Raw genomic sequence first — 18722 nt, forward strand, 5'->3', positions numbered from 1 at the left:
TCCAGTGTTTTGCTCTTATTGCTGCCAGCTTTAAGTTATTTATTTTGTGCCCGGTGATCATAACCTGCATGCTATGTTTCTGTTGTCCTTACCTGCCAGTCACCATCAGCCATAAAGTCACTTCAGCACTGACGCCAGTCACTCATCAGTCACTTGTTTACCCAACACTACAATGAAGCCTTTTACTTACCCAACCAACCTCTGACCGTGTTCGGGTCCCACACTAACAACTGTAAAAGTAACACCTGCATTCAGACTGCTTAAAGCTGCACCAATCAATATTTCAATATAAGCAATTGATAAAATAATGTGAAAGGTGTCAGTCATCGTGATGGACCCACATATCAGTGTTAACTGACTCTGCAGTTACCCTCTCAGCTCGACAGATAGTTTATGCATTATTTTGGTTTTGAGGCCTACAACTTCATTGTTTTTGTTTGGTCTCACTGCTCTCATGAGCAGCTCAGCTGTGCTCAGTGAAACATCACACAATAAACACAGTGAGCTGGTTAGAAAGCTTCAGCTCATTGTTTAGCCATCCATCCCTCAACTTTTTTTATTTTTGTTTGGTTCACTCACAGAGCCCACATATTGTAATTTTCAGCTGCATCGGACAGCTGTTTTTAGCTAAAACAAATGTAAATCCTCTTGATGCTGGTTGGTGCTAATCAGGTTGTGTACAATGTTAGTGAATGGCTGGTAAACATAGTAAAATACCTAGCTATCAAAGAGCCAGAGGCATTTACATGGACCTATTAAGACTCAAGGCTGCTGTCCAATGCAAAAGCAAACTGGGGAGCTCAAAGACGTTTTAAATGTTTAGCTATTGAAATGGTTGAGCCGTTTACATTCAAATACATGGTCACCATGTTGGAGTCTGGTAACTAGTTAAATATGTTTAAGAAGTTGGTTGAGACCAGACACAGCATTTGTGAATAGTGAATATAGGCCTATGATAGGACTTGTTCATGTGGTCGCCTACATAAAACTTTAAATTAATGCTAATGTTGCAGTGAGCAGCATGGTGATAATATGTCAGTGGTGTGATTGTTGTGCTGCCCCAAAGTGGTTAAAAATAATCATTTAATACAGATGTTAACTATTACCAACAAAATGTCTTTAAATCCAAGTTTGCAAGATGGATGCTTTCAGATATTTAATTTAACATTACATCAGCATGAAAAGACTGCCTGGCTGAGTTTTCACCGTTTTTTTTCTTTATAACCTCAGATCCAAACAAATTTGCACCCAACACTGCACTCCCGTGGGTCCTCTGCAACACATTTGCCAAGTGTAAAGTAGATCGGAAAAACGGTTGGCGAGACACACAGAGTGAGGTCTTCCTTTATAATAACATGTTCTACTAAGGACTCCACATGCAAGCAGTATTTAATTGTTTAAGTTGTCTAAGTATACATTATAAAGTACACCTACAGTAGGGAATATAAAGCTTAAATAACTATACTTATAACACATCTGCTTTGTAACATACACAGTATGTTACAAAGCAGAAGACAAATAGGCAAGGCAAGTTTATTTATAAAGCACAATTCAGACACAAGGCCATTCAAAGTGTTTTACAGGGGCAATACAATAATACATAAAACACATTAGAAAACATTTAAAAGTGAAGGAAAATAAGTAAATAAAATAAAAATTGCAGGTTAAAATGGAAACAAAAAAGTCTTCAGACTCGATTTAAAAGAACTGAGAGTTGCAGCAGACCTCAGGTTTTCTGGGAGTTTGTTCCAGATATGTGGTGCATAAAAACTAAAAGCTGCTTCTCCTTGTTTAGTCCTAACTCTGGGGACTGTAAGTAGACCTGTCCCGGACGACCTAGGGCTCTGGACGGTTCATAACGTATCAGCAGATCAGTAATGTCTTTTGGCCCTAAACCATTTAGGGCTTAATAAATAATCCTAGTGAGGACTTGAGCAGCAGTGTTCTGAATTAGCTGAAGCTGTCTGATAGGCAAAGTGTTATATATATTTAATCACTCTTAAAAGCAGACTCTGAACTATGTTTACCATTTGTATTATGATTTCCCTCACATGATTAGATAAGGGAGCCCTCTCAGTAACCTTTGAATTGGTCCTGTGGGGTCTAATTATTGTGCAGTACTGTTCTGAAATATTATTTTACATCTCTTTGTAAACCTCTGTGTTTGAATTATCAGCGGGTGGCTAATGTTTCTTTTCATTTTCTAATGTGTCGTTCAAGTTATTGCATAATGTACAGAATTTATATTAATCCCGATCTGTTATGTTTATCTTGGGCAGAGGAGACCACTTCTAACAGTAAAGTGGTGTATCCGCTGCATTGAAGTAAGTGTTTCATGTGTTTTATGCTGAGTAGGAAATAGGAGAGTAAGCTCAGAGAAGACAAATCTTAATTGCCTTTTGGAATGTGTTTACCAAAAATAACTCAGTTTCTCGTTTCGGACAGAGGATTAACTGAGAGGACTAATTATTTTGAAGACAGATGAGGAGCCTTGATACAAGTAATTCACTAAAAATCTAATTATACAGGGGCTATATTTCCTGTTTATCTTGTGTATGAAAGCTACGAAAAGGTATAATGCATTCATTATCATTATCGAGTGGTATGGCTGTCATACGTTAGAAGACCTTAGTGAGAGTGGTTTAAGACAAATCTCACACACACATTAGCCAGTGGTGAAAAAAAGTATTCAGATATGTTAAAAAAGTAGGAAGACCACAACATACACACAGTATACCTCATTACTAGGGCTGTCAGATGATTACAATATTTAAATCAGATTAATCGCAGCGTAGCTGTGGATTAATAACGATTAATTCTGCCATTCGAAACATGCCTGAAAAATTTGAATTGTCTCTGTATATTGTTGTAGGAACGGAAAGTCGAGCACCCCCACCCGGGTCAAAAATGTAACAGTCCAGTTCAACAGTGCCCACCCTGCTGCCATATTAAACTGACTGCGATACAATTCTGGGTTTTGCCATCTTTGCAGTATTACACTTTATTTTCTCATATCACTAACCTTTATTTATACAGGTAAATCCCATTGAGACCGAAGACTCTTTTACAAGGGAGACCTGTTTTCCTTTCCCACATTACCATTCACACACACATTCATACACCGATAGCAGGCTAACTATCGACATTCACACAAGGCAAGGTGGGCGAAGTGTCTTGCCCAAGGACACAACAACCATGACACAGGTGGCAGGGCGGGGATCGAACCTCCAACCCTTTGATCATCACCGCTCGATCGACCCGCTCCACCAACTGAGCCACAGTCACCCCAAAAAACGAATAGTTTCAAGCAAGTAAGGCAGGTTGAGAAACATTTGTCAACTCACAGAGGAACATAAATTTGACGGGGCCCTCATCTGAATGACCAAGAAAGTAATTTATTGCTGCGGCTCCTCCTGAGCTCCCTGCAGGGGATCTGATATGACAAGAAAATGAAAGCCCTGACAGCGTGTCTGCACTTATTTGCTTTGTTGTTGTGCATCTAATGATGAAAATAAATCCTGGAAAGGGCTTAAATTGAAAAGAAAAAAAAATAGCTTTTCCAGTTGATGAAGCATCATACTTCATCAAAATCATCCAGTTTACTCTGATGCAAACGCTCTGTTAGCCCTAACATTTTAGCTTCTAATAAAAAACTTAAACTCAAGCTCACACAGTATGCAAATGGTAGACAGTAGTTGGATGGTAATTTACGTAAATGTATCAGGGAGCAGAGAATATCAACAGCTGCATTGAATTAAAAATTATATCTTATATGAATGTATTCAACATAGATTAAGTTAGTAATGTGTTTGTGTTCATCACATTTGCTGCTCAGGCTTTCTCCCGTAGCAATATTGCAATCCCATCATATTCTATACACACATATCAAGCTAGAATGAGTCAATTATGCAGCATTAATAACCAGGATGGAAGTTGCGAAAGATCAAGCAAAATAAAAGATCAGTGGTGTCTGTGTTATGTCCATGTCTGACCACACGCTCCACTCACTGTAAATTAGTTGAGCCACTTCCACAGATCACTTACTGTACCTACTACATTCCAAAAAATTAATTAAGAAAAGACAAATAAAAAGATGGGAGTTTTTTGACATTTCAGTGGCCCAAACCTCTTAATCAATTGAACCTGTGTAGGAAGCGACAAACATTACATTTTCCTTGCTTATTAGTAAAATGGAGACACAAATCCAGGCTTGCTCTATGGCCTCTAGTTCAAACAAATGCAATTACTACCGTAGCAAAACTCTGTAGGTTAGGTAGATTATTAGCAAAGCTGACCTCATCAGTTCCAAGTAAGCACTCCTGCCTGCAGCTTCAGTATCTAGATGAGCTAGTTAACTAGCCTCCTTCTACAATCATTACATAGCTGTTGATTAGGTGTTCAATTGTGCTTTTGTTAAAACCAGATTAAAAGTTACATTAATGTTATTTTCAATATCTAACAGTCCTTAAAAACTGGGTTTCGGTACCCAAATGTTGAAAACGTAAATGAAAGTGGGCCGAGCCGCATCGCTTAAAGCTCACATATTGTGCACTTTGCTGTCAATTGTATATGGTTTAAGTAGTCCCTAATACTTATTTTTTTTAGATGTTTGCTGAAAAACCCGTTCAGATAATTTATTGTAGCAAGCCTCTATACCCTGATTGTCCTCTGGTCTCAGGATGACCTATACTTGTGCGATCTGGCTGGCCCTTCCCACCTCTCTGCCAGGCTTTCTTTATATGTCCATGGGGCTCTCCCACCGTCTCTGCCGTGCTCTCGTGATACTAGAGAGACACTGCGTGACTGCGAACACAGTGTTTACCCAGCCGGAGCTAAGCCATACTTTGAGAACAGTTTGACATGACCTGACATGATTAAAACCAGTGAAAACAGTAGCTTCAAAGTTTGATTTCTACAGGAATATCTTCCCATCCTTTGTCATGTTAAAAACGAGTCATTTTCAGACTGCTGTGGGGAATATAAACAGCGTGTTATGAGCAAAACTTGGTGCTACAACCGAAGCTACATGGGCGCCAACGCTAAAAATAAGACTCAGACGATAAAATTAAATAAAAATACCACTAAAATCAGTGAACAAAATATCTTCAAAGTTGACTTCCACACTATTAAGTTCCAATCCTTTGTCCTGTTAAAAACAAGGCATTTCCATACTGGTGTGGGTAATAGAATTATGTTTTTATGAGCAAAAGCTGAATGCTTGTCTCGAAGCTAGCTCGGAAGCTACCGGCTAAAAATACCACACAAATCAGTGAAAAAAATATCTTCAAAGTTGACTTCCACACTATTAAGTTCCAATCCTTTGTCCTGTTAAAAACGAGGCATTTCCAGACTGGTGTGGGTAATAGAATAATTTTTTTATGAGCAAAAGCTGAATGCTTTGCTGTGTCTGAAATTGCGCACTTCTGTACTTACACTTACTTTTTTGAGTGCACTTTGCGCAAAACCGAAGAGTGTGCCAAAATGCAGTGCACTCTAAGTTCCTCGGTCGTGCACTCAAAACGGTCTAAAACTTGAGTGTGGAGCGATGGACACTTTCCACACTCAACGGCCGCCATCTTGCCTACGTAACGGAGAAGACGGGACATTCAAATCAAAATAGAGGAGCTTGAAGCGACCGTGGAGGCGGACGCGCTCTACAAAAGTTAAATTACACATTGTTTTTGTTTTTCCGCGACTAATGTGCCCGTTTTGGCTATCGGTAACGCAAGCTGAAAAAAATACCACCGAAGAAGAACCGTCAAAATGCAAAGTCATTTCCGGTAGGTGCGCGACGGCAGTTTGGACAGTGCACTGTAGAAATGAGAGCACTGCGTCTATAAGTAAGTGCACTGCAGGGATAATAAAGTGCACTCAATGTAAGTGCACTTACGTAAGTGCGCGATTTCAGACACAGCACTTGTCTCGAAGCTAGCTCGGAAGCTACCGGCTAAAAATACCACACAAATCAGTGAAAAAAATATCTTCAAAGTTGACTTCCACACTATTAAGTTCCAATCCTTTGTCCTGTTAAAAACGAGGCATTTCCAGACTGGTGTGGGTAATAGAATAATTTTTTTATGAGCAAAAGCTGAATGCTTTGCTGTGTCTGAAATTGCGCACTTCTGTACTTACACTTACTTTTTTGAGTGCACTTTGCGCAAAACCGAAGAGTGTGCCAAAATGCAGTGCACTGTAAGTTCCTCGGTCGTGCACTCAAAACGGTCTAAAACTTGAGTGTGGAGCGATGGACACTTTCCACACTCAACGGCCGCCATCTTGCCTACGTAACGGAGAAGACGGGACATTCAAATCAAAATAGAGGAGCTTGAAGCGACCGTGGAGGCGGACGCGCTCTACAAAAGTTAAATTACACATTGTTTTTGTTTTTCCGCGACTAATGTGCCCGTTTTGGCTATCGGTAACGCAAGCTGAAAAAAATACCACCGAAGAAGAACCGTCAAAATGCAAAGTCATTTCCGGTAGGTGCGCGACGGCAGTTTGGACAGTGCACTGTAGAAATGAGAGCACTGCGTCTATAAGTAAGTGCACTGCAGGGATAATAAAGTACACTCAATGTAAGTGCACTTACGTAAGTGCGCGATTTCAGACACAGCACTTGTCTCGAAGCTAGCTCGGAAGCTACCGGCTAAAAATACCACACAAATCAGTGAAAAAAATATCTTCAAAGTTGACTTCCACACTATTAAGTTCCAATCCTTTGTCCTGTTAAAAACGAGGCATTTCCAGACTGGTGTGGTTAATAGAATTATGTTTTTATGAGCAAAAGCTGAATGCTTGTCCCAAAGCTAAATAGCTATACACCAGTCAGGCAAAAATACCAATAAAAACATTTCTTTCAGTTTCACTGTTTGAAAAAACCCACAAGTAGCTTCCTATCCGTTGTGTTGTTAAAAACGAGGCATAGACTGCTGTGGTTAAGATAAATTAGTGGAGTATGAGCAAAAGCATTCTGTGTTGGTGTATGTAACATTCAGGCTGTAGGCTACTATGGGCATCTTGTCGCTTAGCGCGGAAAGCAACATGGCTGTCACTCGGAAAATGTTCCAACGGATCTCGGGGCAGTGGACCAATAAGAAATGGGGGGAGGGGAGTTATCATAGACTAATGCACGGTGGACATTTCTGGGGGGGGGGAAGCATGGCCATATAAAGAAAATATGGGGATGTGGCTGTGCCGACTATTACGTAATAGTCGGCGAGAATTCTGACTGGAGTATATTGGGGGGGGGAGGGGTGGGGGTTTCAGAAAGGGGGAGAGTGAGAAAAGGAGAGATTGTTATTTTTTTTTATATTTTGGCAGTCTCTAGGCACACCGTGGACCCATGGATATGTTGGAACACATTTAAAAAGTGCATTCAGCATAATATGTGACCTTTAATGGAAACGAGGCTTTAGGCACCAAGGAGTAAAATATGTCACTCTTTAATACTTGTCAGCCGGATCAAGTCATTGTTTTGTTTTATTATTGTTATTTGTTAACAGTCAGAAATATTTTGCATATCAACAGGCTTATTCTTTAGGTGAACATGGTTGTGTCATCAACAAAGCCAGAATGTATTGTTAATCTTTGGATTCACTCAGACATGAATGGACTTTAATCAGATGTATTTCACCTGCTGAAATCCTTAAAAATGGCCTACACCAAGATGATGCACCCGTACAAACAAAAAATTCCCAACCTGCCCATAGTGGAAGTCTTTTTTTCTTAGGTCTTCTACCTGAGATTAAACAGTGGCAGACAAAGGCAGAGACAAAACTAGATTAAGTGGACTTGAATTATTGGTTGTTTTGACAGTCCAATCCCTTTAAGTTAAAACTAAGTCAGCGAGAGATTATTAACATTAAAACACCACTGGACTAAGAAACTCTTTAGCACAGAAAGCACTGTGCATTCGGCCCTGCTCATATGTTGGTTTCTTTCCAGTAATCTTTCTCCAGGTGGTTTGCTTGCAACTGCTCAGCCTGCACTGATGTGATCCAGACTTATATGTCATGAAATTGGGAGTCTCTGCTCAACACAAAGATGGTATTAATAGGGATATTTGGGAACCAAAAACTGTAACAATATAGCATTTTATGTTGAAGCAATATCTAATGTGTGTAATTAAAACAAAATTAGTATTATTTGTCACATTAAAATCTCTAAATTTAAACATATTTTGACTGACACCATAATGTTTACATGGGACAATTTATTATCACTGTCATTAGTAGTTATTAGAACTGGAGTTATATGCAGCACTGGCTGGTTCTCCAATTGTCTATATTCTGTATGAAAAAAAGGATAGAAGACAGACATGTCAAAGTGATTTGTGTCTGTTCAAGAGTCCCTAGAGGGTCGAGCTGTTGTTAAGCCTGTGAAACACCTCCCAGCTAGAGAGATCTGTCTCCAGAGGATATACATGCAAAAAGCCTGTCAGCATGTGTGATAGAAGAAAGCAAAAGCCAACCTTACCCTGAAACTTTGTTTAAAATAGAATGGCTGAACACATTAAGAACAAAGGAACACGCTCACAGAGGTAAAGTGCTGAAATGTGTTTGCTCCTGTTTTGTGCTGTGTATTAAAAAGCGTAGGGATTTATGAGTGAGTGCAGACATTCATCCTGTGTTCTATCCTCCACTGGAGTGTTTGAGGGGGCTCATCTTAAATCTGACAGGATGTAATCATGATGAAAACTGAAGCATGAAACAAATTTGTAGTATTTTTTTATCCTTGTGTTTGACGCTCTTAATACAAATCAGTACTAATGGTAAACAGTAGGCGGTCCCAAGGCCATCAGGGTTCAGTGTCTTTTCCAAAATCACTCACTGGTATAGTATCTCTACCAGTTGTGGAAATGATGGGGCTTTCACACCTTACTTGTTTTGTTCGGACTTTCTTTTTTTTATTTAAAGATTTGTTGGGGCATTTTTATGCTTTATTGATAGTGCAGAGAGACAGAGGTGAAATGGGGCAGAGAGGGGAGTGACCTGCAGAGTGCGACCACGGGCGGGAATCGAACCCGGGTCTGCTGCTGGGCCCGGACCGGGGGGGGACGCCCTACCAACTGAGCTAAGGGCGCCCCTTGTTCGGACTTTCTGACTGTTCCATTTGATCTAAACCCAAATTACAGGTGGGAAACCTTTCGCAGACCACGGTCCGGACTAAACAGGCGGAACTTGGTCCGACCTAAAGAGGTGGTCTCGGTTCGGATTACACTGAACCATGGTTTGGTTTGTGTCCAGTGTGAGGGCAGTTTTTGGATGGTTCGGACTGTTGGACCAATAACAGGAAGTCCTGGCCAGCTATTGCCAGGCTCAAAGAGAAGAAATGAGCTGCTGACGAGCCAACTGAAAGAGCAGGTACTGGGGGCTGCTGACGGGAGACGGGCGACTTTCTTTTAACAACTGAAGTCAAAGTGTGAGGTGTGCGTTGTCTAGGCGGCTGCCTGAACTATACAGCGCTCCAGGATATGTATGTTTTTATAAAGCTTTCTTCATTCATTCATTCAAACTTATGAAGGCAATACGGCTTAATAGAAATGCATCACATCAGATGCACGCCCATCTACAAACAATCAGTGTACAGTAAAAGGAGACACAGCCCATGTAGGTAATACACACAGACGTAGGTATGTCATGGACATGTTAATGATATTTGAGAATGCACCTCATCAGATTAGCAATGTGTTGGTTACAATTAATTTACATCATCAATAAAGCCTCATTTCCATTACATTCGGGTTTAATTACCATAATTGACAGACTGAGGATTGTGCGGCATCAGGGTTTGTTTGGTTTTCAAGTACTTCACTATTGTTAACCACCAGGTTGTATTGAATAATCTAAATTCCCCACTTGTAATGATGACAGGTGATACGAGGCAAACACTGGTAATTGCCGTAACTGCAATTATATGTTTGCAGGATTTTGCAAGGTAGTGCAGTTTGATTGTATCAAGGGAAATCAAGTTAATCAAAATTCCTGTTACATTTTGAAAAATTAACAATGACAAAGTGCAGGTTGGGCAAATTCTAACATGCACAACCAGTGTTTCCCGCAGGATTATTTTCAGTAGCGGTGGTGTGGTCCACCGAACCCTCTAGGTGTGTCCGGGGGCATGCCCCCCGAAAGTTTTTTGTACCCTTTAAATTTGAATGCATGAATCTGGTGCACTTTGAGAGGAGAAAATGCACTTCAATCCCATTCAAGGAGTCTTGTGTATTACTATAGATAGGATAATTGATGCTGAAACAAGCTTAAACACGTTTAACCCTATTAATCCTAGCCACACTAAGATATTTTTGGAGATGTTTTGGTTCGCCCGGATTTATTCTCTTATTAAGATTGCGTTCATCTCCCCTTTAACGCACAGCAGTCAAGCTATAAACATAATTTATTTGGGCCACAACCTGGACTATAAGAATATGTGTGAAAATGTTGAATTTAACACTTAATTTCCGGCATTCTGGTGGATAAAAATCCACCGATCTGTGCCTTTTCTATAGTAAATTAAGTGGATTTTTATAATTTTTTGTGAATGAGAAGACAACATTCAGGTTAATTGAGAAAGAGCTATTATGAAATATATTTTTTTTAGGCATCATGACCCAGCACCTAAACTATTTATGACAGTTTACATTGGTAATGAAATGCAAAGCCACAAGCCAAAAGGGATGGGCTATCATCAGTAGCTGGCTAACGTTAGCAACATAACACATAACCAGATACCGTTAGCATTCATCCTTAGACACTTGACACAATCATACATCAATATTAGCATGCTATTTAGCCACATAGATTGGCCTATTTAAAGCCCTTTAGGAAACCTTCTTCTTTCTTTGATGCAAGTTCATCAATTCATGGATTTAAATCCTGAGTTGTAGAACTTTCAGGAGACATTCCTAGCAGTAAGCTGCGCGAGTGTCCACCCGTTGGGAGCGTGGGTGACGTGCGGAAATGACATAGGCTCCGCATGCAGAAAAAAAATAGCAGCGTCGGGAAAAATATAGCGGCGGTGGCCCGCAGCTGCTTTGTGAACATGGGGGAAACACTGAAAACACACTGGGTAAAAGGTTTTCCCATATAGGGAGCCTGAATCAGCCGCTGATGAGCACTGATAAACAAAGCATATTGCGGTGCAGCGTCGCAATGGTTTATGCTATGAGAAGTCTCCGGTAACGGGTCATCAACTGATTGAAATGAAAATCGGCTTCAGGATGAAGTAACCAAAATCAGGAGCAAGAAAAACTCGACTTAAAAGTCTTCAAATGAGGCAAATTACTCAGAACTCACAATAACTTCCAGCATCTAATGTGTGTTTCAGCCTGCGACCTTTTCAAGAGCTATGAAAAAGGCTTCTGCTTTAACATGTTTGGTCACTGAGCTGTCAGCTACATGTAACAAGCACATACCATCGCCTCTCAGCATGATGGATTGTAGACTTCAGGGATTGAGGTGGCACCACTAACAAGATGATGGAATTGTATAGATTTCATTCACCACAGTCAGCCACAGCAATTACTGGCCATGTTTATGTCGTTAGGGAAAAGGTCAGAGCACAATCAGATTGGGGCAGTAAATGGTCACCAGCACACCGATAATATATACTGTATATATATACACTCAACAAAAATATAAACGCAACACTTTTGTTTTTGCTCCCATTTTTCATGAGATGGACTTAAAGATCTAAAATTCATTCCAGATACACATTTGTACCGTTTCTCTCAAACATTGCTCACAAATCTGTCTAAATGTGTGATAGTGAGCACTTCTGCTTTGCTGAGATAATCCATCCCACCTCACAGGCGTGCCACATCAAGATGCTGATCTGACATCATGATTAGTGCACAGGTGTGCCTTAGACTGTCCACAATAAAAGGCCACTCTGAAATGTGCATTATTTTGCTTTATTGGAGGTCTGGGGACTCAGAACCAGTCAGTATCTGGTGTGACCACCATTTGCCTCATGAAGTGCAACACATCTTCTTCGCATAGAGTTTATCAGATTGTCAATTGTGGCCTGTGGAATGTTGGTCCACTCCTCTTCAATGGCTGTGCGAAGTTGCTGGAGATGGCTTATGGTGGAGAAATGAACATTCAATGCACGAGCAACAGATCTGGTTGACATTCCTGCTGTCAGCATGCCAATTGCACGCTCCCTCAATGCTTGTGGCATCTGTGGCATTTTGCTGTGAGACAAAACTGCCCATTTCAGGGTGGCCTTTTATTGTGGACAGTCTAAGGCACACCTGTGCACTAATCATGATGTCAGATCAGCATCTTGATGTGGCACACCTGTGAGGTGGGATGGATTATCTCAGCAAAGCAGAAGTGCTCACTATCACACATTTAGACAGATTTGTGAACAATGTTTGAGAGAAATGGTACAATTGTGTATCTGGAATGAATTTTAGATCTTTAAGTCCATCTCATGAAAAATGGGAGCAAAAACAAAAGTGCTGCGTTTATATTTTTGTTGAGTGTATATATATATATATATATATATATATATATATATATATACTGTATGTATTTGATTTTAAGGAACAGCTATTTCTTTAAAGAAATAAATGCATTTTCATCATAAAAAAATGCTTTTTTTTTTTTTTCATCATAGTGGAATTTCATTAATATAACGCATGTTTGATACTACTCATTTATTGATGTGTGTATACTGTTCCCCCCTAAATATTGGGTGTACAGCCTGTAAGCAATTGCTGTTAAGTTACGGACAAATTGTATCACTAATTTACTGTATTCATGTATTACGGTTCTTTACTGTACTTAGCAATGCATTGTGGGAAGGTCAATTTGAAAAGACAGCTCAGAAGCCCTTAACAGTAGCCTGGTGCTACCAGACCATCGTACTTCATTTCATTTGTACAGAAGGTCTGGAGGTGCTGTAATTGGCAAACGTTCACTCACTTGGAGGCGGGTGTCTGTTGAAGTTTAAAACTATTGGATCTGCCCAGTGCCACTCTGGATCTGCCATAACCAATCACAATAGCGTTTGGTCGTGACGTATGTCATGCGCCGGGACCGGCCGGAAACTACGTTGCGCGCAGGCGCAGGCAGAGTACACAAACAAAACAAGATGAAGCGTGGAGATGTCTGTCAACGATAACTGCAGGTTTTGTTTATCTAGTTTTAGAGTTCAAGGAACAATTAAAAATTCTAAATTAATATTCGATACTAAGGACACAGATAATGTTTGCAGTCAACTGTCGAGGCTGGGTCTTGTCATTGACAATACGTCGCTTCGGTCTTATCGTATTTGCCGAAAATGCTGCGCGATGATTAACATTCCTCTGGATCTGCACCTCGAGCACCTCAACAACTTCCTCAAATCCTTTCTGAAGAACAAAGGCACTAACCTTACAGAGAGAACAGCTGGCAGGGTCAGCAGGTCTGCTGGCATATTGAAAACCCTGATGGACACAACAGACGGAGAGCTGCAGCTATCCCGGCCCAGTGGCATCCACCATGCAGCTGATCTCCAAAACAACATTTTCATCTTGGTTGAGGTGTTCAGGAAGACGGAAGTCTTCAACCACCAACCGGGAAGAGACTACTCTGCATTCCCCAGCTTTGACAGAAACATTCTGGCCAAGCTAAATTACAAAGATGTGTGGCGGTGGATGCGTGACAGGCTGAAAGACTGGAGGGCTGTAGCACTTTAATCAACATGGGAACAGTGCTGTCTCGTGATGGCCCATCTATTTATACACAGTACTGTCATTCCTGGTCTGTAATGCTCCTAGTCTGGTCCTACCAGACCTTTGTACTTCATTTGAAGCTCTGTTACCGAATTACTTGGAATGTTTGTATAAATGTGTACATAGTTAATATTGTTATTGTATATTGTTATAAGTACTTTTTGGTTGAATTAGTAAATTAATTAGTTTTTAGCTCTTCTATTTGCCTTGTAAATTGTATGTTCTGTATTGTTGTACAGCCAGACTAAAAAACTCTTTCTTCCCCACTGCCCTCAGACTCCTAAACAACAGATAGGAGTCTGCTGTTACTGTTGTTATTATTCTACCTCAGGACTGCCACCACTGTTTACATTTTGGTTATGCACAACGGCACACTTTCTTTGATTTGCACTATTAAGTTTTATTTGAGCATATAGTTGTTGTTTTACCTAGTTGCTGCTCTATTTGCCTGGTAAATAAAAATGTATATTCTGAATTGTTGCTGCTTTTTTTCTATTTTACTTGTATACTGCATATTTTAATTTCTTTCTTGGCATTCACTCTGTGGAAAACAAGGAAGAATTCCATTGTATGACTGAGAACATGTTTCCTATTTTGCATATGACAACACTTGAATCTTTAAAGAATACCTTTTAATAGTACGTCTCATCGCTTCCTTTATAACTTAATAATGGTCTTACAAGTATTTGTTTTGCACTTTTATTTAGCACATTTTGTAGAATTGCACAAATTACAACCAAACGCATTTACAAAATAGGTACAACTGACACCAACCATGTTCCTGCACAAGTACACAAAAGAGGGTTTAAGTGTTCCGATCACAAGCATCACTGACTTCACTGTTCAGACTCAGAGCTACTGACACGGCTTAGGAGTGCATCTTCAACATCATCATCATCGTCAAAGTATTCACTGTAATAGAGATCTGGGTCAGTTGCATGCCTCTCTGAATCATATTGCAAATCACCATCAATATCCCCAAAAACATCACTGATGATAATTAAAATCTCCTTTGCATGGTCCAATTTAAACACAGGAAGGTTATTGATAATGTATGTGAGGTCAAATATGTATTGACAGTGGGTCAATACTGCATCAACCAGTTGCTGGCTGAATCCAGTGCAGGCTGCATGTGAGGTGTACAGTGGAATGGATGAATTGGTTAAACTACCTCTGTAGTCATTCAGCAAATCTGCAATCAAAGACTTCTCATTTACAGCCACATGCCTAGATCTCTGATCAGTTGGTTCAGCTTCAGTAGGTTCATACTTTGGCGTGGCTTCTGTACATGTTCCAGATGAACAAGAGCAAACAGTCTGACAGTATGTACAACAGAGATGGCCTGGCTCTACGTTACTGGGTTCTGCTTCAAAATGTGAATAGAGAGATTTCCTGAAACACATGTCTTTTCCAACAGCAAGCAGTTTTTTCACCTCTTCATCCACCTTGAAGTACTGTCCGGTGTTGTAGAGGATGGCATGTGATGGCTGACCATGCCTCCCAGCCCTGCCTGCCTGTTGTAAAATCACCTCTAGGTCACTTGGAGCCCCGTACATTACCACGTGTGAAACATTAGGGAAATTTAACCCCATCCCCAGAGCTGTTGTTGCCACAACTATCCGGCAATTCCCTTCCCCCCTCATTGAAGCCAACACTCTCTCCTTGTTTTGGGGGAGGGTTTTGCTGTGGAACATGCCAATCAGGAGGTTCTCACTTCTGCAGTCCGGATCACAGCCTACCCAGGCATGTGCTTGCAGTTCTGCCTTTAAATAAGAGAAAACTCTACCCACTGATTTCAGGCTTTGGCAATAAATTAATATTGGTTGCATTGTTGAGCCCTTGTCTTTTGCATGTTGCACAATCCAGTCTAGGCAGTTCATGTGATGAGTGGGCACCTTGCACAACCCAAGACGGATGTTTTTCTTGTTGGGACTGGCAATGATGGAAACTGCATTGTCCATATGGAGAAGTCTGATGACTCTGCTTCTGGACTTGATGTCAGCGGAGGCAGTCAGGGCCAAAACAGGTGTACCTGGTAGAGTAAAAAAGTTCACAATTAACACCCATTTCATAACGTACCCAACAAGTTGTCTAGTGTTTGTTTAATAGACTATGGCAGGGAGGATTTAATGAAGAGCGCTATGAACATGAATGCACTTTCCGAGTGATCACGCAATTCGGTTACATTACAGGGACAGTAACTAATCCTTGCAACAGATATATCTATACAGAATGTTGACATTATAATAGCATACAAATGAAATATTCTACAACATGTAAGATGAGCAACACAGAGGGCAGTGCATTCAACTCACCCTCTTTGGCAATGGATCTTAGCTCCCCGAGCTTGGCAAAACTGTCCCGGAATGCCGACTCGCCTTTGGAAGCCTCGCCCCTGAGAAAAACGAAATGAAGAGTACAATTCCTCATGAATCTAACAGACTTTGAATGCATGTTGAATGCAAAATGACAACGTTAGCCTAAGCTATCGAGTTTGCAAAAACAGCCCTATTATGTTCTTTAACGGTATTAAGTGCTAACTTACCATTTGTAGGTAACGTGGACCTCGTCAACGACGATGCCAATGAGGTTTTCCTGGTAAATGCTTGAGGCTAGCATTCGTCGCCATTTATTATTTAGCAGCCAGGACTCGGGGCTTCCGAACACCAGACTAAAGTTTCCAGCCAGAATGTCACCGTCATCATGGACACCGAGCTGCCCAGCACGAACTCCCAACTGTTCTGCCTCCTTCACTTGGTCCTCCATAAGTGCGACCAGAGGGGAGACGACAACAACTATCGGCTTAGCAGCATAGCTAGCGTTCTCCTTCGCTAACTCCTTCACGACTAACGGAGCCAGCTGGAAAATCAAACTTTTCCCGAACCCGGTGGGGAGAAGTGCCACAACATCATGGCCACCAACGAAATTCAGCAAGGCTTCTTCTTGCTCCGGCTTTAATGCATCGATATTCGGCAGCGTTGCAACAACAGACAGAATAGCTTCTCTTGCTTCCTTCTCCATTGTCTTCCTGTTATTGTTCTGACTACAACTGAAACTCGCGCGCAACTTCGACGTCATCGTTCTCAACCACTCCCTCTGTTCGCTGATTGGACCCTCAGAAATCTGAGTCGAGCAGGATCCCACTGATACACCCCATCACCAGACTGACTACTGAAGGGAAAATGAAATTTGGCCGGAAGTAGGAGGGCGGGCGGAGCCAGGCTACCTTAACAGTATGATAAAGTTTTAAATTACAGTACACTACAGTATTTTTTGGAAAGTTGGCGGGCAACGGCCTTTTTCAGGAACATTAGTTTGAAATGAGCCATTTCAGATAGGACACACTTCGAAGGACATGTGCTACGCATCAACAAAAAGTCCAGCATTAGGTCTACTCTGCATTGATCGAGTGGAGAATCTACAAATGTTAAGGTAATATGTTCCTAATCAATTATTTACTCTTAAAAGGTGGCTTAAGATAATGTTTGAAATTAAACTAATGTTCAGCAGCATGTCTATCAAGTGAGTATGTGATTTTAGAATATTGTTGACCAGTGAGGATGAATTAACTAGCTCAAACATTTATACTTAAGTGCATGTTAAGAGTCCATGTGTGTTCAAACCTAAGAGTGTTGAGCATTAGTGAGTCTTTTCTTTAGAGTAGTAGCCTACTGGTTGTGTTTAGCTAGTGGATAGCCTTTAGCTCCTTGTTAAGGGCTGACACAGTAGAGCTGATTATCATATCATGCCACCTATACATTTTAATTGAAGCCTACTATATCAACTGTTTCAAGTGTAATACATTGTCAATTTTGAACCCATAAAATACTTACATTTTCACAGTCAGTGTCTAATCTGACTATTCTGATTTCAGCTGCTTCAATGGTATAGCCTTAATCTGGAGAGAGGCACAAAGGCCATCCGGGGAACAGTTCCCTACAAGAAGACATGGTGTGGGATATATTTTGACATTTTTTTTGTTGCTGTTTTACAGTCTCAACACTGGATCAAATCAAGATTGAGGAGCAATGACAGCAAGGTGATGGTCATCTCTACCCGACCCGAAGACTCCTTTCAGATACCAGCAGTCTACAAACACCCAGACTCTTTCTGAAGCTAAGAATGCTCCTATCTCACAAGACTCTTTAAGAGGTAAAAGACAAGCCTACCTCGAAGAACTATTTTAAGAGGTAAACCACAAGGCTTCCATGAGTTTCCCAAATGATCATATAGATTACATTGCATTAAATAATGTATTTGTTAATACAAGTCTGTTTGATTCACAATATTTTAAGTTGTTTACTGCTTATTTTGCATCACTTCAATATTAATGTTTGCTATGCATATGTCTTTAGGCCACAGAACAAAAGATGTGTAATGTTAGAAGTTTGATATTTTAATTTGCTACATTGAGTTATTGTATTAAATTATATATGTCTAAAGTAAACATTTATCAGTTATCTACTTGCAACCATCTAATCAGAACGTTAATTTATTTTCAAACACTCAGAGAAATACTGCATTTCACTTTTACTTTCAAAAACTGTAAAATATTCAACAGTAAGAATACTGTATAATTAATAACAGTAACTTGCTGGCGTCTCTGCTGCCAGCATTTTACTGTTATTTTACAGATAAATTATTTACAGTGTAAGTATGCAAATCAATTCTGAAAGAATAAACGTATATATTAGGAGGAACTAATGTAACATATATGCAGTTCATCAGATAATACACATGTATCCACACACATCAACATAAAAACATGCATATTTTATAAAAATAAGAAAGTTTATTTGATTCTTAAACATTACATGTTGACATTTAAAGATTATTGTGATCATTGATCTGTTGAGTGGCCACACAGTTCTGACATGCAAGGATATTGAATAGGAAGTCGTACGTCATTCTTGCCTCAGAGCCGATGCTGCCCTTTAACTACTGACATGATGGAAGTGGATGTTCCCTTGAAACATTAAAGTATGTGTGAATGTCTTCATAA

The 18722-nt window shown here is 40.3% G+C and overlaps 1 protein-coding gene across 1 annotated transcript; it reads right to left on the reverse strand.

Annotated features, from left to right (window-relative positions):
- Positions 1-14432: 14432 nt before the first annotated feature.
- On the reverse strand, positions 14433-16877 carry LOC307254064 (putative ATP-dependent DNA helicase RecS). Its single transcript, XM_080032299.1, has 3 exons — positions 16266-16877; positions 16036-16115; positions 14433-15752 (listed from the first exon to the last, which is right to left on the reverse strand). Exons 1-3 carry the CDS (start codon positions 16796-16798, stop codon positions 14557-14559), a joined length of 1809 nt encoding a protein of 602 aa, XP_079888425.1. The 5' UTR covers positions 16799-16877; the 3' UTR covers positions 14433-14556.
- Positions 16878-18722: the final 1845 nt, after the last annotated feature.

Source organism: Ammodytes marinus (genome assembly GCF_949987685.1).
Source record: "Ammodytes marinus genome assembly, chromosome: 8".
NCBI classification, from domain to species: domain Eukaryota; kingdom Metazoa; phylum Chordata; class Actinopteri; order Uranoscopiformes; family Ammodytidae; genus Ammodytes; species Ammodytes marinus.